The following is a 22,363-nucleotide window of genomic DNA, read 5'->3' as shown; positions in this document are numbered from 1 at the left end:
CCAGTCCATTTTCAGCCCTCCTGTCTGCAGGAGCCCACTCTTTCCTTATCCCAACTAATAGAGCTGGGAAAAGCGGGCAAGCTGTCAGGTGCACACTGCCTTCCCCAGATCTGCGTGTGCGTATGTGTGTGATAGAGATGTATGTGTGCGACACAGATGTAGAGCTATACCATGTGTATGTGCCATGGACAGAGATAGGTGCTGCTCCGACAGGGCTGGGAAAGGCAGGACGCTCTCACCAACCCCTTGAAGAGGGACAGAGCACCCCGATACACTACACGAACACACCGCTGGGTGTGCAGCTCTTCCTTCCTCTGTAAGGGCGAGTCTTACCCACAGCGTGTGGGCACGCTCCTGTGTGGGGGACACCGTCCCCTGGCCCGGCAGGTTTTGGGGCTTTGGAGAGTTTGGCACCTCACCGGCACTAAGGAAGGGGCTGCAAAGCCTGTTTCGGGCAGTTGAGGTACAGAGAGCACCTGCAACATCTGCTCTGTGTTGCCAAACTTACAGTGAAGAGCTGTTCCTCCACCTCATCACGGACCAGGTCGATGCCCATCCTCTTCTCCCGGTGGCGCAAGCACTCCTCAGCGACCTGTTGGGGACATGCCATCAGTGCTGGCTGCAGGGGCAGGGTTCTCTCGAGGGACGCTCCCCATCACAAGTAACGGAAGAAGAAAAGACATTCTAGGTGGGCACAGAGATGGCAGCAGGGGAAAAAAAACTGCCCGGGGCAGCTGTTTTAGCTGAGAACGAGCAGCCGAGCTGCCACATCAGCATCGCATCGACATGAGGGAGCACACGCGTCCCTGGTGAAACCACAGCCGAAATCAGGGACCTGTGTCAGCCTTGATGCTGACCTCGCCAGAGCCGCGCAGTGACACACGGGGCTTTTGTCTCCCAAACCGGGATTTTGCATGGAGCGCCTCTGCAAATAGGTGGTTAAGAAACGCTGCTCTGATGGGCTCAGCACGTGCTGGTAGGGGATGCAGCAGATGCCAAAGGTTGGTTTATTATTCACTTAACTCATGGGCCCTTCATAAAAACTTTCTAGATGTTACGGAGCTGCAGGGAAACTTAATTAGAGGTTTGAATGGCTGCAGATGTTTCAGCAGCGGCTGCAGCTTGCAGCCCACTGGATGGGGTGCTTACCTGGAGAGGGGCCTCCGTCTCCGCCAAGGCTCTCTCCAGTCTGTTCTTCACGTCAGTGAGCGTGTTGGTCTCCCCAATCATCTCGTCTAGCTCATGGAAGAGCTCTGATTTCCAAAATTCAATATCGTTGGCCCGTACACCCAGGTTTTTGGCGCTTTCCAGTTGCGTTTTCTTGGTCTCCTGATGTTTAGCATGAACCATGAGGGAGTTATCAACTCTCAGGCGCTCCGCGTTTTGTCGGGATGTCTCTGACTCTTTATAGGTGGTGTGGTTGGACTTGTACCAGTCTTCAGGGGTGTAGCGGTTGAAGACAGTTGTTCTGGTGGAGACAGAAGGAAGCTTCTTGCTGTCGGTGATCCCCTGGGCACTCTGGGAAAAGGCAGCCAAAGTTGGTCTGAGGGCAGCTGTTTTGTAGTAGGTGTTGGGCATCCAGGGGCGGCTGAAGCTCTGAGATGATGAGCGGTGAGGAAATCGGTTCTTGTAGCTTGAAGCCATGGGGCTGATGGGAGGGAGAAAGTTGGTGGGGATGGATCTTGGATGGGCAAACTTTGCTGTTAAGGGAGAGCTGACAGGCTGCATTCTGGAACACCGCTGTTCTGGTCCGTGTCCTGCACAGAGGAGGAGAGAGAAGACAACCCCACTGAGTAAGCTCCTCGCCTTACTTCTTACAGCGACACATGCAACTTCTAACACCACCAGCGATGGACACAGCACCCACGCATCCCCAGTCGAGGCCTAAAGCTCTTGAGAGCAAATCCCCTCTGACACCATCACAAGCATCTGTGTAGGGAAGAGGAAAACGCTCGTTGCTGTTAGTATCGAGCGTCAGGCCCTGAAATGCAGAGAAAATCAAACCAGGGCTGCAAAGCAGAACAACAGACACTATGCCTTCCTTTTCCCTCAAGCTGTCAGTCCCGTGAAAGTTTAGTCGCTGATTGTCTGCGGTGTGTTTGTTGCTTCTGGGTGGCGTATCTGCTGCTCTTAGAGCGCCCCAGAGGTCATTTTCTCTTTCAAAGTGCCATTCCCAGCCCTGAGAGCTGCGCCCCTTTGGACACACAGCTGCTACCAGCCCAGCGCCATTCGGGGGTGAGGGACTCCGTCCTCATCCCCTCTCTCTTCACTTGCATCGAATGCTTGAGAGAGGAGTCTGCGAGTGAGCTGAGCTTTGCAGGACTATAGCCACATTTGAACCACACCCCCCCCCAAACCCCCGTTTCAGCCTCAGCAGAACAGCCGTCTTTTGCCTTGTAAAGGAAGAAGAATGTCTGTGGCTCACCTGATGTCAAATCCCTGCGCTTGGAAAGGAGATCTCTCAAAAAAGCTTTTCGGAATCGTTTGTCAACACCAGCCTTGGAGCAGTCCTAGGAGGAAGGGCCACACGTGAAGATTTGTCTCCCAAGAACTGCTTACGGCACCGCGGGTGCTATTGCTCTATTACTGCCCTTCAGCTCCTGACAGGCACACACTTAAGGAAGGGAGGAAAATCCCTCGGGAATGGACCGGGCTTACTCTTCCCTGCATTTCCAGCCGAAACAAACACCCCTGCATCCCCCTCGGTAAAGCCACCCCAGGGTGACACTTTCTGCCAGCCCTCAACAGGACACACGCCGGGAGCCCCCGATCCCCGGCTCTGGGTCCATCTGGAGGACAGAGGAGCTGTTGGGGGCAGTAGGAGAAATCCCTGCTTTTTCTGTCCTCCCCTCCCAGGTAAGGTACGTACCCTCCGCCTGCAGAGGCTTGGGGGTGCCCGGGGGGGCTGCTGCTCACTGCTGTGCCGTCTGGTCGGGTCGAAGCTCTGCCAGACACTGGAGCATCCCCAGTGCGCTCTGTGTCACAGAACCAGGGCAGCGTTGCCACTGGCGCAGGGTGCTGAGTAACCGGGTTCTGTCCCGCCTACTCCCTGCAGCCACTGTGGCAACCTGATGCAGCCATTGGGCAAGCCAGGGCTCTCCATGGGCAACGTGGGGCCACCCCTGGGCAAGAAAATACCCGCATATGGCCTCCTAGATCCTGCCCTGGACAATCTACTGCCCTCGCTGGGCAAATTTGTGCACCCCATGGGCAAGCAGGTGCAGCTGTTGGGCAGCTGTTGAGCGGCTGGCAATGCTCAGAGTCGTGTTTGGGTTGAGGTAGTCCTGCAAGGAGCAGGGAGTTGGACTCGATGATCCTTATGGGTCTCTGTCAGCTTGAGCTATTGTGTGATGCTATGAACTCAGTGCCCTCAGTGGGCAACCCAGTGCCACCCCTGGGCAACTCAGCGCAGACTCTGTGCTACCTCATGCCTTTGCTGGGCACCTTGAGCCTGTCCATGGACAATCCCCGGTGCCACCAATGGGCAACACAGTACAGCCCTCGGGCAACCAAGTGCCAGCCATAGGCAAAGCAGAGCTCCTGATGGGCAAACCAGTGCCCTCATAATACTCAGGCCAATACGTCCATCTTCTCACAGCCTCTTTCAGTTGCCTCTCATTTTCCCCATTATTGCAGCTGAGGGCTGAGACAGTACCGAAATGTTTTGCAGCTGCTCGTGAGTGCAGTGACACCCTGTCCCACCGCTCCTGCTTTCTGCGCACAGGCATGCGGAGCTGGCCTCCGTGAGAAAGCCGTGCCTCTGCTGCCAAAGGTCTGACATCAAAGATAACTCTCACTGGTTTGTGTACGCAAAGGTTCGCACACTTTGGTTTCACTCTAAACACGCGTCTCGCTCCAGCCGGGTGAAGAACCAGCTCCATCCAACTGAAGTAAAAAGCTGCTTGCCCATAGCTAAACCCAAGAAAATCATTCCAATTAAAGCAAGCCGACCTGTGCCCCTCGCAGGACGCGCGCACACCCTGGGACCAGCCCTGCTCTCTGCTCCTTGCAACGCTCCCAGCCTCCATCTACGCCTGCTCTCACTCCCTGCCCAGAAGAGTTTGGCTCAGATGAATCACTGCACGACGAGGGGCACCACTAATTGTCATAGGCAACTGCACCATTTTTGAAGTATTTGCTAAATTCAGCAGTATTAATCCGATAATATTGTGAAAGGCCCACGGGTGCTCTGCAAAGCACGCAGACCAGGACTTTCTGGGGAAGCTCCCATGAGCACCACCATGCAGAAGCACACCAGGGGACACCAAAATGCTTGAAGCTTTGGTCCCACCGTAGCATCTGGAGTGGCTTTTCGAGTGATGTAACTAAGAGCTACAAATGCTTAGCATTGGCACAGGCAAAACAGTCAAATTCACAAGCTAAGTGACTCTCAGCAACTCCAGCAGCAGCAAAGTCACTAAAATGACTAAACTACCACTCCCAGTTCTGGTGGGGCATATCCAGTTTTGATAGATATGTTTGTCCCGAAGCCTCGATCATTTGAGCTCAGAATCAAAAAAACAACACCAAAACCAGGGTGAAAACAGGAGGCTGATGTTAAGCCGGGGTGCCCATACTCGGCACGGCACCCCAGGTTTGCCGAGGTGACTGAACTGGAATTTCAAGGGATACATTTGGATACCAAAGCACAAAATCTCCTGCCAAAAGCTGTCAGTCTTTCTGTCGCAGCTCTACATTCTCACTGTCTATTAATATAGCACTACTCTTGATCATAAGCTGCCCTTCTGAAAATACCCAGATCCAGATCTTTTATAGCGTCCGTCGTGGGTCTACATGTACCCATGATATTGTCCAGTTGCAGTTTTACACCTCTTCTGACTATTCCTCTCTCCTGTAAACACTGTACCTGTCCGGAAGGCATCAATTGTCTATCCAATAGCAGAATAACGTTCAAAAGTCACATTAATTGATGGAGGATGAAAAAAAAGTTAAACTCTGTGTGGCGCAGCTTGTGCTGTCACGCCGAAGGACAAGGATGCTCTCAGGCAGCGCACGCTCCCGTCTGCCCCAGGGTCCTTTAGGGATCCGGACAGGCTTCAAGATTTGATCTCCTTACAAAACCAAGGCTGGCGCCGAGGGACGAGCTGCACGAGCTGCACGCGGTCCTGCAGCAGGCTCCATCTGGCTGGGAAATACATGAGACTTTTGGGGTTTTTCCTGGGTTTCCCACGTTCTGGTGAAAATGATGGGTGGACCATAAAATGTGGATAGCCAATGACTCTTGGGGTGAGGCCTGGGCTGCTGTGATCTCTGCATGTGGCCAGTGGAAAAAGATTGTTATGGCCATGTCTGGTTTAAGGTGGGATGTCCTCTGCAGTGCCGAGGAGCCTGGACTGCAGAAAGTAGAGCGTAAAGTAAGGAAGAATCAGCCCACAGCGGATGCTGCGATGCAGCCGTGACTGTGTGCATGTGCTGGCGAAGGCTGGAGAAACCCCTTTGCCATGTCAGCGCATCACTATGTGCAGTCCCGTCCTGCGCTGGGTTCTGACACAGGAGCTCTTCATAGAGATACTGTTAAAAATGCCCCCAAATATTTTGCACAAATCACTGACAGATACCTCAGTGAATCATTTCTTATCTACGTCTGTCACGTGCATATTCTTTTTTCACATTCTTGAGGGGGTTAGTGATGGTTTTCCCAGAACCTGCGTTTTCTGCCCAAGTTCACATCCCCTTTTCCACCCCGATTTTTCCATCGATAAACTCGGGGGATACACTTGAGCCGGCTGCAGGTAGAAAAGGGCAGGCTGCGGCGAGGGGAGGCAAAGGCAAACCTCTGCCCTCTCCAACCCACCGCCCCCTCGTGTCCCCGGGGCAAAGGCAGGGGTGGCCATTCCCATCCCGCGGGTACCCTCGTCCTCACGGGGCGACCACGTCCCACCTCCAGCCCTGCCTCAGAGCTGAGGAATCGGCTCTCGCCTGCAGGAGGACGTTTCCCCAAATTATCACAGAATCACAGAATTATCAGAGTTGGAAGGGACCTCTAGAGATCATCTAGTCCAACTCCCCTGCTAAAGCAGGATTACCCAGAGCACATTACTCAGGACTGCATCCAGGCGGGTCTTGAAAATCTCCAGGGAAGGGGACTCCACCACCTCCCTGGGCAGCCTGTTCCAGTGCTCTGTCACCCTCACCGTAAAGAAGTGTTTCCGTGTATTTGAACGGAACTTCCTGCGTTCTAACTTGTGCCCATTGCCCCTTGTCCTGTCACTGGGAACCATTGAGAAGAGCCTGGCTCCATCCTCCTTCAACCCACCCTTTAGATACTTGTACGCCATAATAAGGTCTCCCCTCAGCCTTCTCTTCTCCAGGCTAAAGAGTCCCAGCGCTCTCAGTCTTTCCTCTTAAGGCAGATGCTCCAAGCCCTTAATCATCTTAGTTGCCCTTCGCTGCACTCGCTCCAGCAGTTCCCTGTCCCTCTTGAACTGGGGAGCCCAAAATTGGACACAGTATTCCAGTTGTGGCCTCACCAGCGCAGAGTAGAGGGGGAGAATGACCTCCCTCGACCTACTGGCCACACTCTTCCCTATGCAGCCCAGGATTCCATTGGCCTTTTTGGCGACAAGGGCACATTGCTGAGTCATGGATAATTTACTGTCTACCACAACCCCCAGATCCTTCTCCTCCAAGCTACTTCCCAGCAGGTCCGCCCCTAACCTGTACTGGTGCCTAGCATTCTTCCTCCCCAGGTGCAGGACCTTGCACTTGCTTTTGTTGAACCTCATTAGGTTCTTCTCTGCCCAGCTCTCCAGCCTGTCCAGGTCACGCTGGATGGCAGCACGGCCCTCTGGGGTGTCAGCCACCCCACCCAGTTTGGTATCATCAGCAAACTTGCTGAGGATACACTCTGTCCCCTCATCCAGGTCATTAATGAGTATATTGAACAAAATTGGACCGAGTATTGACCCCTGGGGGACACCACTGGTTACAGGCCTCCAACTAGACTCTGTGCCGCTGATCACAACCCTCTGAGTTCTGTCCCGCAGCCAACTCTCAGTCCACCTCACTGTCACCTTATCTAGCCCATACTTCCTCAGCTTCCTAATGAGGATGTCATGGGAGACAGTGTCAAAAGCCTTGCTAAAGTCAAGGTAGATGACATCCACGACTTTCCCCTCATCCAGCCAACCAGTTATAACATCATAGAAAGCTATCAGATTGGTCAAGCATGATTTACCCTTGGTAAATCCATGTTGACCACTTCCAATAACTTCTTGTTCCTCAACGTGTTTGGAGATGACGTCCAGAATGAGTCGCTCCATTACCTTCCCAGGGACAGAGGTTAGACTAACTGGTCTGTAGTTCCCTGGGTCCTCCTTCTTGCCTTTTTTGAAGATTGGAGTGATGTCAGCCTTCCTCCAGTCCTCAGGCACCTCTCCTGTTCTCCATGACCGTTCAAAGACGATGGAGAGTGGTCTAGCAATAACATCCGCCAGCTCTCTCAGCACTCGCGGATGCATGCCATCAGGGCCCATGGACTTGTGAATGTCCAGCTTGGCCAAGTGGTCTCTGACACGGTCCTCCTCAACTGAGGGAAAATCTTCCTCTCTCCAGACCTTCCCCTTTGCCTTCAGAGTGTGGGATTCATGAGGGACAGCTTTAGCAGTGAAGACCGAAGAAAAGAAGGCATTCAGTAACTCTGCCTTCTCTGCATCCTCCACCACTAGGGCACCTGTCTCATTCACCAGTGGGCCTACATTTTCCCTAGTCTTCCTTTTTCTATTGATATACTCAAAGAATCTCTTCTTATTGTCTTTAACTGCAGTGGCCAAGCTGAGTTCTGATTGAGCTTTGGCCCTTCTCATTTTCCCCCTACATAGCTTTGTTATATCTTGATAGTCCTCGTAAGTTGCCAACCCCCTTTTCCAGAGAATGTAAACTTTCCTTTTTTTCCTGAGGTCCAGCCAAAGTTCTCTATTTAGCCAGGCTGGTCGTCTTCCCCGTCTGCTCGTTTTTCGAGACAAGGGGATGGCCTTCTCCTGCGCTTTTAAGAGCACCTGCTTGAAGTATGCCCAGCCTTCCTGGGCACCTTTGCTCTTCAAAACTGCCTCCCAAGGGACACTCTCGACCATGCTCCTAAACAGGCTAAAGTCTGCCCTTCGGAAATCCAAGGTGGCAGTTCTGCTGGCTCCCCGCCTTACGTGATCAAGAATTGAAAATTCTATCATTTCGTGATCACTCTGCCCAAGGCGACCTCCAACCTTTACATCCCCCACAAGACCTTCTCTGTTAACAAACAGTAGGTCCAGTAGTGCACTTCCCCTAGTTGGTTCCTTCACCAGCTGTGTTAGGAAGTTGTCTTCCACACACTCCAGGAACCTCCATGACTGTTGCCTCTCTGCTGCATAGTATTTCCAGCAGACGTCTGGGAAGTTGAAGTCCCCCACAAGAATAAGGGCAGCTGATCATGAGACCTCTGCCAGCTGCTTACAGAATACTTCATCGGCTTCTACATCCTGATTAGGAGGTCTATAACAAACTCCCATCACGATGTCTGCCTTATTGGCCTTCCCCTTAATTCTTATCCATACACACTCAGTGTTGTCATTCACACTGTTAAGTTCCAGACATTCAAAATTGCCTCTAACATAGAGGGCCACCCCACCACCTTGCCTATCCTTTTTGAAGAGTTGGTAGCCATCAATTACAGCACTCCACCTGTGTATGTCCTCCCACCACGTTTCTGTGATGGCAACTATATCATAGTTTCCTTGCTGTACAATGGCCTCCAGCTCCTCCTGTTTATTTCCCATGCTGCGTGCATTAGTATAGATGCACTTCAGCTGGGCTAATCGTCCTGCCACTTTCTTGGGTGGACAAGCCCTAATTCGCACCTGATCATACTCAGACACTACTGTAGCTAACAAATTATCACTACCCCTCATGTCTTTGCTGTCACACAATTCACCATCCCCCACCATCACTGGGACAGGCTGCAAGACCTTGCTAACACTTTTACCCAGAAGCACTGGTACGCTTCTCCCAGGCACCATTTTTGTAATTCCTCAAAGGCACTGAGAAAACGGTGGAGGTCAACCAGCGAGACCCGCTGCGGGGAGACGCCAATGCCATTTTACGCTGACATACCTCTGGCCTCCCACAAAATTGCCCTGGAGCTCAGGAGCTACACGGGACACGTCACAGGAGCCCACCTGCCCCACTTTGGCCCGTGGGGGACACGCTGAACAGGAGTCACCGCACCTAAGTTTCAACATTGCATCCTAGATAATTTCATTGACAGTCGGTAGGAAGAAATGGGTCTCTCCAGAGGCCGTTATCTGCGCTACCTCCGATGCTTTCCTTCAGCATTAGGCAAACGGTGCAAGGGAAGGTGCATTTCTCCCGTGTCCCATAAGAGGTGCGCAGACCCACACCCAGACTCGACGTCTAACTGCCCGAGGGCAGATGAAGCCAGACTCCCTTCAAACCCCCTTAGTCCTTCAGCAAGACCAGACCTACTGAAAATCACAGACTCCCAGACTCCAAGAATCACAGACTCCCAGACTGGTGAGGGTTGGAAGGGCCCTCTGGAGCTCCCCCAGTCCCCCCCCCTGCCAGAGCAGGGGCACCTTACAGCAGTTGCACAGGACGGCGTCCAGGCGGGTTTGGAATGGCTCCAGAGTAAGAGGCTCCCCCACCTCTCTGGGCAGCCTGTGCCAGTGCTCTGCCACCCTCACAGGAAAGAAGTTCCTCCTCAGGTTTCGATGGAACTTCTTAGGTTCCAGTTTGTGCCCGTTCCCTCTTCTCCTGTCACTGGGCACCACTGAACAAAGACTGTTCCCATCCCCCTGGCACCCTCCCTTTGAGTATTTATAAGCACTGATAAGATCCCCCCTCACTCTTCTCTTCTCCAGACTGAAAAGACCCCATTCCCTCAGCCTTTCCTCGTAAGAAAGATGCTCCAATCCCCTCATCACCTTTGTAGCCCTTTGCTGGACCCTCCCCAGCAGATCCCTGTTCCCCAAGCAGCCCATGGAGGCTAAGGCTGCCCGTGCGGGCGTCTCAGGGGCCAGGGCTGTGCTGCAGGAGTTAAAGCAGGAGCTGAAGGAGCTGGATGTGGCACGTTCCCTGTGCTGGCTGGGGCCGTGGAGCCACCACGGTCCCTGGGCTCCGTGGCTGCATCCATGCCTTGTCAGAGCCAATTCTTCTCCCCTCCCTGCAGCAGCAGCACAAGCTGAGGGCGATAGAGAGCTCAGGGGGCAGGAGCAGGCAGAGGCGCAGGCAGCATGCCCCGTCTGCAGCACGGACACCAGAGCACAGGTGGGCTACAGCTCCTCCAGCGCTATGAGAAGCTGCAGGAGGTGGTGAACTCCTTCCACCAGTCATGGCAGGTGGTGGGCAAGGTGGTGAGGCAGCTGCCGAGGAGGAGCCATGTAGCATGGTGGTGGCATGGGGGGGGCTTGCTAGGGGTCTGCTGGGACCCCCCTGGCTGGTTGTGCTGTAACGTAGGGGAGCCCCTCACTGTCCCCCAAATCATAGAATCATAGAACCTTTGACTGGTTTGGGTTGGAAGGGTCCTACAAGATGATGGAGTTCCAATACCCCTGTTATGGTCAGGGATACCTCCCACCAGACCAGGTTACTCAAGGCCCGTCCAACCTGGTCTTGAACACCTCCAGGGACTGGGCAGCCACGACTTCTCTGGGCAACCTGGGCCAGTGTCTCACCACCCTCAGGGTGAACAATTTCTTCCTAATATTTAATCTAAATTTCCCCTCTTCCAGTTTGAAGCCATTCCCCCTCATCGTATCACTACACGCCCTTGTTAAAAGTCCCTCCCCAGCTCTCCTGTAGGCCCTTGAGTAGTGGAAGGCCGCAAGAAGGTCTCTCCACGAAGACCTTATTCTCTTCTCCAGGCTGAACACCCTCAACTCTCTCAGCCTTTCCTCATAGGAGAGGTGCTCCAGCCCTCGGAGCATCTTCGTGGCCCTCCTCAGTGAAATACCCGAGTGAAACACCCCAAAGGCATCGAGGGGCCTTCGTCTGGGAAAGTGATACTGCAAAAGTGATGGCAGTCAGGTGAAGTCCTCGGGGACTGGAAAAAGGGCAACATTGCACCTATTTGTAAAAAGGGTGGAAAGGAGAGCCCTGGGAACTACCGACCCATCAGCCTCCCCTCTGCGCCTGGGCAGATCCCGGAACTGACCCTCCTCGAAGCCACGCTAAGGCAATGGAGGGCAGGGAGGGCATTCCAGACAGCCGGCACCAATGGGAAAAAAATTCCTGGAAGACCATATAACGTACAAAGCGATAAATTTAATTTCTACTAAGGGTTTTATCAGAAAGGGGAAGTCTAATCACGGGGATTCAAACTACCTAAACAAAACTAAGAATCACTCCACAACACAGAACACCTAAGAGGGACCCAGGAGCCGCGCAGTGCTGGGGAAGGTCTTGCGCATCCCCATGCATTTCTCCTGGTCTATGAAAAGAGAGTTGGCTTTGACAGCCAGGTCGTGCTGCAGGAGAGCCTTAGCACGAACCAGAGTTTGCAGCGCATCCTCGGTGTGGTTCAGGCGCTGCTGAAGGCTCTGGAGGGTCTCGTCGATGATGTGGACCTCGTTGACAAGGCTGGAAAAGAGCAAGAAGCCCTGGTTAACGGTCCCGTGCCGGGGGTGGTTTCTAGGCCGGCATTGCAGATGGGCCCCTTGGGCACAGGCTTTCCCCCTTCAGCGTGCTCAGACTCACGCAGACCCCCCGTTTCTGGCAGGAGCCGAGCACACCCGGCTGCTGGGAAGCAGGCGGGAGAGAAGAAGAGTTTTCCCCAAGTGGGAAAAATCCAGCCCCTCGCGGGGGGCCATCAGGCAGTACCCGGCCGTGGGGGCAGAGCTCTCCCAGCACCCAAAGGCTGGGATACCTGCTGGGTGCTTGGGAGTCTATCAGTGCCCTTGTGGAAGGACTCATTAGGAAACAAACACCCCCGCATTAATTTGGTCACCCAGTGATGCTCCTGGGTGCGACCACCCGGGACTCCTCAAGGACCCCGCCGGCCCCGCGCTCCCGCCGTACCGCAGCTGGGCAGTGTCCCGGCATAGCTCCATCTTTGGCCTCCGCGTGCGCGCATCCAGCCGCGTCTGAGCCACTTTTAACGGAGGCCCGTGGTCCTTGATGGCCTTTTGGATGGTTTCAATATTCCTCTCAAGGTGGAATATTTCTCGCAGGGTCTGGTATAAAAAAGAATCGCATACAGAAATGAAAAAATATGTTCTCAAGCGACAACGTCATTTCCCTTTTCTCCCCTCCACCAGCAGGCTGTCAGCTGGGATGCACTGTCCCTGGGATGAAATCACAGTGCCAACTCATCCTGCTGCAAGAAGAAAGTCCCCAGCGCACTGAGTCTTTGAGTTTCAAAGAGAAAATGATACTAGAAGCAGCTTCTGGTGGTGCCCGTTCCTCTGCTTGGGCCAGGGCTGCGTGGAGGGTCCCGCTTCAGAGGTGTCACTGGGAAGTGACAGTGCCCCAGCGAAAGGGAGGGCTTCCGGCTACCTTGGCCAGGTGGGTCTGGATCCTGCCCTTGGCATCAGCTGTCTCAGCGATGCGGTTCGTAAAGGCAATGTTGGTGCTGTTGAATTGCCTCCACATCTCATTGGCCATCACCACCAGCAAGCTTTGGATGTCATGGCGCAGCTTGGCGGAGGCGGCCCGCACGCTCTGGGAGCGGAGGATGTTGTCGTTGGTGAACTTGGCCCATGACGCTGGCACTGAGATCCTGGGGAGGTAAGGAGAGGGAGGCCCCTGGTAAGCCCATGCTACTGAAGCTGGACAGGGGCGGGCACGCAGGGAACAGTGTGGATTAAATGTAGCTTCAATCTAGGCTTTTAAATTGACTCTATGTCATTGTTTAATGCCAGCCGGTAGCTAGGACCATGCAGCCCCTGCCCCAGAAGGGCGGGAAGAAGAGGGAGCAAAAGAGGGGAAAGGGAGAAACTCCTGGGTGCAGATAAAGCCAGTTTACTAGAGCGATAGGAGCAAAGGAAGATGCACTCACGTGGCATCGACGCGCTCCACCCCTCGGTAGTAGTGGATGCCCTGGGAGGAGTTCCTCAGGTGGTGGCACGTGTCGTCGATGCGTTGGGCCACCTGCTTGTTGGCCAGGTCCTTCTCCAGATGGTGCTGGGCCGCCCTGTTGGAGCTGCAAGATGCAAACAAGAGCTGTGGGTGGGGATGTAGGGGCACAGCGGCTTCCTCCCCGATCCACGTCGCCGCAGCTCTCACCCCCCGGGCAGCTCTGTCCCCCCATCAGCATCACTGCCCGCGTCCCACGGAGCCTGTGGGGGCTTTACACCTGCGGGCTGTGGGGAGAGCTCAGGGTCTGCTGGGGGTTCACATCACAACTGCAAAGGCACCTCAGCCCTGGGGCAGGAGAGAAGGAGCTCCTCCTTACCCGAGCTGGGCTTTTGCCTTCTCCAGGTGCTGCTGCATCCTCTCTTGGCACGACCGGATGACATCCACTTCCTGGGCAAAGGGAAAACATGACCCCGTCAGTCTCCAGAAACACTCGTCCTGCTCACACTCATCCCCAAACCAGCACCTGCCCTTTTGGCTCCCAAAATGTTTTCCTCCCCAGGACCAATCCCATCCATACGGGACAAGAGGAGATGGACTTGACTCTGCTGTAAATCCCCACTCTGAATTTCTAAGAAGCGTTCAGCTGCGCTGGAGGAAGGCATGTGCTGCTCTCAGCTCACTTGACTTCAGCACAAACCCATTGCGTCTGTGAAGCCCCAGCTACTGCAGGCAGGGGATTAGTGCTCCACATCCAGTCCATTTTCAGCCCTCCTGTCTGCAGGAGCCCACTCTTTCCTTATCCCAACTAATAGAGCTGGGAAAAGCGGGCAAGCTGTCAGGTGCACACTGCCTTCCCCAGATCTGCGTGTGCGTATGTGTGTGATAGAGATGTATGTGTGCGACACAGATGTAGAGCTATACCATGTATATGTGCCATGGACAGAGATAGGTGCTGCTCCGACAGGGCTGGGAAAGGCAGGACGCTCTCACCAACCCCTTGAAGAGGGACAGAGCACCCCGATACACTACACGAACACACCGCTGGGTGTGCAGCTCTTCCTTCCTCTGTAAGTGCGAGTCTTACCCACAGCGTGTGGGCACGCTCCTGTGTGGGGGACACCGTCCCCTGGCCCGGCAGGTTTTGGGGCTTTGGAGAGTTTGGCACCTCACCGGCACTAAGGAAGGGGCTGCAAAGCCTGTTTCGGGCAGTTGAGGTACAGAGAGCACCTGCAACACCTGCTCTGTGTTGCCAAACTTACAGTGAAGAGCTGTTCCTCCACCTCATCACGGACCAGGTCGATGCCCATCCTCTTCTCCCGCTGGCGCAAGCACTCCTCAGCGACCTGTTGGGGACATGCATCAGTGCTGGCTGCAGGGGCAGGGTTCTCTCGAGGGACGCTCCCCATCACAAGTAACGGAAGAAGAAAAGACATTCTAGGTGTGCACAGAGATGGCAGCAGGGGAAAAAAACTGCCCGGGGCAGGTGCTTTAGCTGAGAACGAGCAGCCGAGCTGCCACATCAGCATCGCATCGACATGAGGGAGCACACGCGTCCCTGGTGAAACCACAGCCGAAATCAGGGACCTGTGTCAGCCTTGATGCTGACCTCGCCAGAGCCGCGCAGTGACACACGGGGCTTTTGTCTCCCAAACCGGGATTTTGCATGGAGCGCCTCTGCAAATAGGTGGTTAAGAAACGCTGCTCTGATGGGCTCAGCACGTGCTGGTAGGGGATGCAGCAGATGCCAAAGGTTGGTTTATTATTCACTTAACTCATGGGCCCTTCATAAAAACTTTCTAGATGTTACGGAGCTGCAGGGAAACTTAATTAGAGGTTTGAATGGCTGCAGATGTTTCAGCAGCGGCTGCAGCTTGCAGCCCACTGGATGGGGTGCTTACCTGGAGAGGGGCCTCCGTCTCCGCCAAGGCTCTCTCCAGTCTGTTCTTCACGTCAGTGAGCGTGTTGGTCTCCCCAATCATCTCGTCTAGCTCATGGAAGAGCTCTGATTTCCAAAATTCAATATCGTTGGCCCGTACACCCAGGTTTTTGGCGCTTTCCAGTTGCGTTTTCTTGGTCTCCTGATGTTTAGCATGAACCATGAGGGAGTTATCAACTCTCAGGCGCTCCGCGTTTTGTCGGGATGTCTCTGACTCTTTATAGGTGGTGTGGTTGGACTTGTACCAGTCTTCAGGGGTGTAGCGGTTGAAGACAGTTGTTCTGGTGGAGACAGAAGGAAGCTTCTTGCTGTCGGTGATCCCCTGGGCACTCTGGGAAAAGGCAGCCAAAGTTGGTCTGAGGGCAGCTGTTTTGTAGTAGGTGTTGGGCATCCAGGGGCGGCTGAAGCTCTGAGATGATGAGCGGTGAGGAAATCGGTTCTTGTAGCTTGAAGCCATGGGGCTGATGGGAGGGAGAAAGTTGGTGGGGATGGATCTTGGATGGGCAAACTTTGCTGTTAAGGGAGAGCTGACAGGCTGCATTCTGGAACACCGCTGTTCTGGTCCGTGTCCTGCACAGAGGAGGAGAGAGAAGACAACCCCACTCAGTAAGCTCCTCGCCTTACTTCTTACAGCGACACATGCAACTTCTAACACCACCAGCGATGGACACAGCACCCACGCATCCCCAGTCGAGGCCTAAAGCTCTTGAGAGCAAATCCCCTCTGACACCATCAAAAGCATCTGTGTAGGGAAGAGGAAAACGCTCGTTGCTGTTAGTATCGAGCGTCAGGCCCTGAAATGCAGAGAAAATCAAACCAGGGCTGCAAAGCAGAACAACAGACACTATACCTTCCTTTTCCCTCAAGCTGTCAGTCCCGTGAAAGTGTAGTCGCTGATTGTCTGTGGTGCGTTTAATGCTTCTGGGTGGCGTATCTGCTGCTCTTAGAGCGCCCCAGAGGTCATTTTCTCTTTCAAAGTGCCATTCGCAGCCCCGAGAGCTGCGCCCCTTTGGACACACAGCTGCTACCAGCCCAGCGCCATTCGGGGGTGAGGGACTCCGTCCTCATCCCCTCTCTCTTCACTTGCATCGAATGCTTGAGAGAGGAGTCTGCGAGTGAGCTGAGCTTTGCAGGACTATAGCCACATTTGAACCACCCCCCCCCCCCAAACCCCCGTTTCAGCCTCAGCAGAACAGCCGTCTCTTGCCTTGTAAAGGAAGAAGAATGTCTGTGGCTCACCTGATGTCAAATCCCTGCGCTTGGAAAGGAGATATCTCAAAAAAGCTTTTCGGAATCGTTTGTCAACACCAGCCTTGGAGCAGTCCTAGGAGGAACGGCCACACGTGAAGATTTGGCTCCCAAGAACTACTTACGGCACTGCGGGTGCTATTGCTCTATTACTGCCCTTCAGCTCCTGACAGGCACACACTTAAGGAAGGGAGGAAAATCCCTCGGGAATGGACCGGGCTTACTCTTCCCTGCATTTCCAGCCGAAACAAACACCCCTGCATCCCCCTCGGTAAAGCCACCCCAGGGTGACACTTTCTGCCAGCCCTCAACAGGACACATGATGGGAGCCCCCGATCCCCGGCTCTGGGTCCATCTGGAGGACAAAGGAGCTGTTGGGGGCAGTAGGAGAAATCCCTGCTTTTTCAGTCCTCCCCTCCCAGGTAAGGTACGTACCCTGTCCCTGCAGAGGCTTGGGGGTGCCCGGGGGGGCTGCTGCTCACTGCTGTGCCGTCTGGTCGCGTCGAAGCTCTGCCAGACACTGGAGCATCCCCAGTGCGCTCTGTGTCACAGAACCAGGGCAGCGTTGCCACTGGCGCAGGGTGCTGAGTAACCGGGTTCTGTCCCGCCTACTCCCTGCAGCCACTGTGGCAACCTGATGCAGCCATTGGGCAAGCCAGGGCTCTCCATGGGCAACGCGGGGCCACCCCTGGGCAAGAAAATACCCGCATATGGCCTCCTAGATCCTGCCCTGGACAATCTACTGCCCTCGCTGGGCAAATTTGTGCACCCCATGGGCAAGCAGGTGCAGCTGTTGGGCAGCTGTTGAGCGGCTGCCAATGCTCAGAGTCGTGTTTGGGTTGAGGTAGTCCTGCAAGGAGCAGGGAGTTGGACTCGATGATCCTTATGGGTCTCTGTCAGCTTGAGCTATTGTGTGATGCTATGAACTCAGTGCCCTCAGTGGGCAACCCAGTGCCACCCCTGGGCAACTCAGCGCAGACTCTGTGCTACCTCATGCCTTTGCTGGGCACCTTGAGCCTGTCCCTGGACAATCCCCGGTGCCACCAATGGGCAACACAGTACAGCCCTCGGGCAACTAAGTGCCAGCCATAGGCAAAGCAGAGCTCCTGATGGGCAAACCAGTGCCCTCATAATACTCAGGCCAATACGTCCATCTTCTCACAGCCTCTTTCAGTTGCCTCTCATTTTCCCCATTATTGCAGATGAGGGCTGAGACGGTACCGAAATGTTTTGCAGCTGCTCGTGAGTGCAGTGACACCCTGTCCCACCGCTCCTGCTTTCTGCGCACAGGCATGCGGAGCTGGCCTCCGTGAGAAAGCCGTGCCTCTGCTGCCAGAGGTCTGACATCAAAGATAACTCTCACTGGTTTGTGTACGCAAAGGTTCGCACACTTTGGTTTCACTCTAAACACGCGTCTCGCTCCAGCCGGGTGAAGAACCAGCTCCATCCAACTGAAGTAAAAAGCTGCTTGCCCATAGCTAAACCCAAGAAAATCATTCCAATTAAAGCAAGCCGACCTCTGCCCCTCGCAGGACGCGCGCACACCCTGGGACCAGCCCTGCTCTCTGCTCCTTGCAACGCTCCCAGCCTCCATCTACGCCTGCACTCACTCCCTGCCCAGAAGAATTTGGCTCAGATGAATCACTGCACGACGAGGGGCACCACTAATTGTCATAGGCAACTGCACCGTTTTTGAAGTATTTGCTAAATTCAGCAGTATTAATCCGATAATATTGTGAAAGGCCCACGGGTGCTCTGCAAAGCACGCAGACCAGGACTTTCTGGGGAAGCTCCCATGAGCCTCACCATGCAGAGGCACACCAGGGGACACCAAAATGCTTGAAGCTTTGGTCCCACCGTAGCATCTGGAGTGGCTTTTCGAGTGATGTAACTAAGAGCTACAAATGCTTAGCATTGGCACAGGCAAAACAGTCAAATTCACAAGCTAAGTGACTCTCAGCAACTCCAGCAGCAGCAAAGTCACTAAAATGACTAAACTGCCACTCCCAGTTCTGGTGGGGCATATCCAGTTTTGATAGATATGTTTGTCCCGAAGCCTCGATCATTTGAGCTCAGAATCAAAAAAACAACACCAAAACCAGGGTGAAAACAGGAGGCTGATGTTAAGCAGGGGTGCCCATTCTCGGCACGGCACCCCAGGTTTGCCGAGGTGACTGAACTGGAATTTCAAGGGATACATTTGGATACCAAAGCACAAAATCTCCTGCCAAAAGCTGTCAGTCTTTCTGTCGCAGCTCTACATTCTCACTGTCTATTAATATAGCACTACTCTTGATCATAAGCTGCCCTTCTGAAAATACCCAGATCCAGATCTTTTATAGCGTCCGTCGTGGGTCTACATGTACCCATGATATTGTCCAGTTGCAGTTTTACGCCTCTTCTGACTATTCCTCTCTCCTGTAAACACTGTACCTGTCCGGAAGGCATCAATTGTCTATCCAATAGCAGAATAACGTTCAAAAGTCACATTAATTGATGGAGGATGAAAAAAAAGTTAAACTCTGTGTGGCGCAGCCTGTGCTGTCACGCCGAAGGACAAGGATGCTCTCAGGCAGCGCACGCTCCCGTCTGCCCCAGGGTCCTTTAGGGATCCAGACAGGCTTCAAGATTTGATCTCCTTACAAAACCAAGGCTGGCGCCGAGGGACGAGCTGCACGAGCTGCACGCGGTCCTGCAGCAGGCTCCATCTGGCCGGGAAATACATGAGACTTTTGGGGTTTTTCCTGGGTTTCCCACGTTCTGGTGAAAATGATGGGTGGACCATAAAATGTGGATAGCCAATGACTCTTGGGGTGAGGCCTGGGCTGCTGTGATCTCTGCATGTGGCCAGTGGAAAAAGATTGTTATGGCCATGTCTTGTTTAAGGTGGGATGTCCTCTGCAGTGCCCAGGAGCCTGGACTGCAGAAAGTAGAGCGTAAAGTAAGGAAGAATCAGCCCACAGCGGATGCTGCGATGCAGCCGTGACTGTGTGCACGTGCTGGCGAAGGCTGGAGAAACCCCTTTGCCATGTCAGCGCATCACTATGTGCAGTCCCGTCCTGCGCTGGGTTCTGACACAGGAGCTCTTCATAGAGATACTGTTAAAAATGCCCCCAAATATTTTGCACAAATCACTGACAGATACCTCAGTGAATCATTTCTTATCTACGTCTGTCACGTGCATATTCTTTTTTCACATTCTTGAGGGGGTTAGTGATGGTTTTCCCAGAACCTGCGTTTTCTGCCCAAGTTCACATCCCCTTTTCCACCCCGATTTTTCCATCGATAAACTCGGGGGATACACTTGAGCCGGCTGCAGGTAGAAAAGGGCAGGCTGCGGCGAGGGGAGGCAAAGGCAAACCTCTGCCCTCTCCAACCCACCGCCCCCTCGTGTCCCCGGGGCAAAGGCAGGGGTGGCCATTCCCATCCCGCGGGTACCCTCGTCCTCACGGGGCGACCACGTCCCACCTCCAGCCCTGCCTCAGAGCTGAGGAATCGGCTCTCGCCTGCAGGAGGACGTTTCCCCAAATTATCACAGAATCACAGAATTATCAGAGTTGGAAGGGACCTCTAGAGATCATCTAGTCCAACTCCCCTGCTAAAGCAGGATTGCCCAGAGCACATTACTCAGGACTGCATCCAGGCGGGTCTTGAAAATCTCCAGGGAAGGGGACTCCCCCCCCTCCCTGGGCAGCCTGTTCCAGTGCTCTGTCACCCTCACCGTAAAGAAGTGTTTCCGTGTATTTGAACGGAACTTCCTGCGTTCTAACTTGTGCCCATTGCCCCTCGTCCTGTCACTGGGAACCATTGAGAAGAGCCTGGCTCCATCCTCCTTCAACCCACCCTTTAGATACTTGTACGCCATAATAAGGTCTCCCCTCAGCCTTCTCTTCTCCAGGCTAAAGAGTCCCAGCTCTCTCAGTCTTTCCTCTTAAGGCAGATGCTCCAAGCCCTTAATCATCTTAGTTGCCCTTCGCTGCACTCGCTCCAGCAGTTCCCTGTCCCTCTTGAACTGGGGAGCCCAAAATTGGACACAGTATTCCAGTTGTGGCCTCACCAGCGCAGAGTAGAGGGGGAGAATGACCTCCCTCGACCTACTGGCCACACTCTTCCCTATGCAGCCCAGGATTCCATTGGCCTTTTTGGCGACAAGGGCACGTTGCTGAGTCATGGATAATTTACTGTCTACCACAACCCCCAGATCCTTCTCCTCCAAGCTACTTCCCAGCAGGTCCGCCCCTAACCTGTACTGGTGCCTAGCATTCTTCCTCCCCAGGTGCAGGACCTTGCACTTGCTTTTGTTGAACCTCATTAGGTTCTTCTCTGCCCAGCTCTCCAGCCTGTCCAGGTCACGCTGGATGGCAGCACGGCCCTCTGGGGTGTCAGCCACCCCACCCAGTTTGGTATCATCAGCAAACTTGCTGAGGATACACTCTGTCCCCTCATCCAGGTCATTAATGAGTATATTGAACAAAATTGGACCGAGTATTGACCCCTGGGGGACACCACTGGTTACAGGCCTCCAACTAGACTCTGTGCCGCTGATCACAACCCTCTGAGTTCTGTCCCGCAGCCAACTCTCAGTCCACCTCACTGTCACCTTATCTAGCCCATACTTCCTCAGCTTCCTAATGAGGATGTCATGGGAGACAGTGTCAAAAGCCTTGCTAAAGTCAAGGTAGATGACATCTACGACTCTCCCCTCATCCAGCCAACCAGTTATAACATCATAGAAAGCTATCAGATTGGTCAAGCATGATTTACCCTTGGTAAATCCATGTTGACCACTTCCAATAACTTCTTGTTCCTCAACGTGTTTGGAGATGACATCCAGAATGAGTCGCTCCATTACCTTCCCAGGGACAGAGGTTAGACTAACTGGTCTGTAGTTCCCTGGGTCCTCCTTCTTGCCTTTTTTGAAGATTGGAGTGATGTCAGCCTTCCTCCAGTCCTCAGGCACCTCTCCTGTTCTCCATGACCGTTCAAAGACGATGGAGAGTGGTCTAGCAATAACATCCGCCAGCTCTCTCAGCACTCGCGGATGCATGCCATCAGGGCCCATGGACTTGTGAATGTCCAGCTTGGCCAAGTGGTCTCTGACACGGTCCTCCTCAACTGAGGGAAAATCTTCCTCTCTCCAGACCTTCCCCTTTGCCTTCAGAGTGTGGGATTCATGAGGGACAGCTTTAGCAGTGAAGACCGAAGAAAAGAAGGCATTCAGTAACTCTGCCTTCTCTGCATCCTCCACCACTAGGGCACCTGTCTCATTCACCAGTGGGCCTACATTTTCCCTAGTCTTCCTTTTTCTATTGATATACTCAAAGAATCTCTTCTTATTGTCTTTAACTGCAGTGGCCAAGCTGAGTTCTGATTGAGCTTTGGCCCTTCTCATTTTCCCCCTACATAGCTTTGTTATATCTTGATAGTCCTCGTAAGTTGCCAACCCCCTTTTCCAGAGAATGTAAACTTTCCTTTTTTTCCTGAGGTCCAGCCAAAGTTCTCTATTTAGCCAGGCTGGTCGTCTTCCCCGTCTGCTCGTTTTTCGAGACAAGGGGATGGCCTTCTCCTGCGCTTTTAAGAGCACCTGCTTGAAGTATGCCCAGCCTTCCTGGGCACCTTTGCTCTTCAAAACTGCCTCCCAAGGGACACTCTCGACCATGCTCCTAAACAGGCTAAAGTCTGCCCTTCGGAAATCCAAGGTGGCAGTTCTGCTGGCTCCCCGCCTTACGTGATCAAGAATTGAAAATTCTATCATTTCGTGATCACTCTGCCCAAGGCGACCTCCAACCTTTACATCCCCCACAAGACCTTCTCTGTTAACAAACAGTAGGTCCAGTAGGGCACTTCCCCTAGTTGGTTCCTTCACCAGCTGTGTTAGGAAGTTGTCTTCCACACACTCCAGGAACCTCCATGACTGTTGCCTCTCTGCTGCATAGTATTTCCAGCAGACGTCTGGGAAGTTGAAGTCCCCCACAAGAATAAGGGCAGCTGATCGTGAGACCTCTGCCAGCTGCTTACAGAATACTTCATCGGCTTCTACATCCTGATTAGGAGGTCTATAACAAACTCCCATCACGATGTCTGCCTTATTGGCCTTCCCCTTAATTCTTATCCATACACACTCAGTGTTGTCATTCACACTGTTAAGTT

At 53.6% G+C, this 22,363-nt stretch overlaps 1 protein-coding gene across 1 annotated transcript in view; it reads right to left on the bottom strand.

Moving 5' to 3' along the window:
* The window catches only part of LOC309679058 (tektin-3-like), a gene marked incomplete at both ends in the record, with an annotated part of 65,913 nt that overhangs the window by 29,942 nt on the left and 13,608 nt on the right, over positions 1 to 22,363 (bottom strand). The window contains 2 exons of the mRNA XM_082492289.1: positions 1,288 to 1,518; positions 15,066 to 15,296. Of these exons, the coding sequence (XP_082348415.1) occupies positions 1,288 to 1,518; positions 15,066 to 15,296 (462 nt within the window). The remainder of the gene's footprint in view (positions 1 to 1,287; positions 1,519 to 15,065; positions 15,297 to 22,363) is intronic.

This window comes from Vanellus vanellus (assembly GCF_965231255.1).
Source record: "Vanellus vanellus genome assembly, chromosome: 17".
In the NCBI taxonomy this organism is placed as follows: domain Eukaryota; kingdom Metazoa; phylum Chordata; class Aves; order Charadriiformes; family Charadriidae; genus Vanellus; species Vanellus vanellus.
The sequence above is the reverse complement of the archived record's forward strand: the minus strand, read 5'-3'. Positions and strand labels throughout refer to the sequence as shown.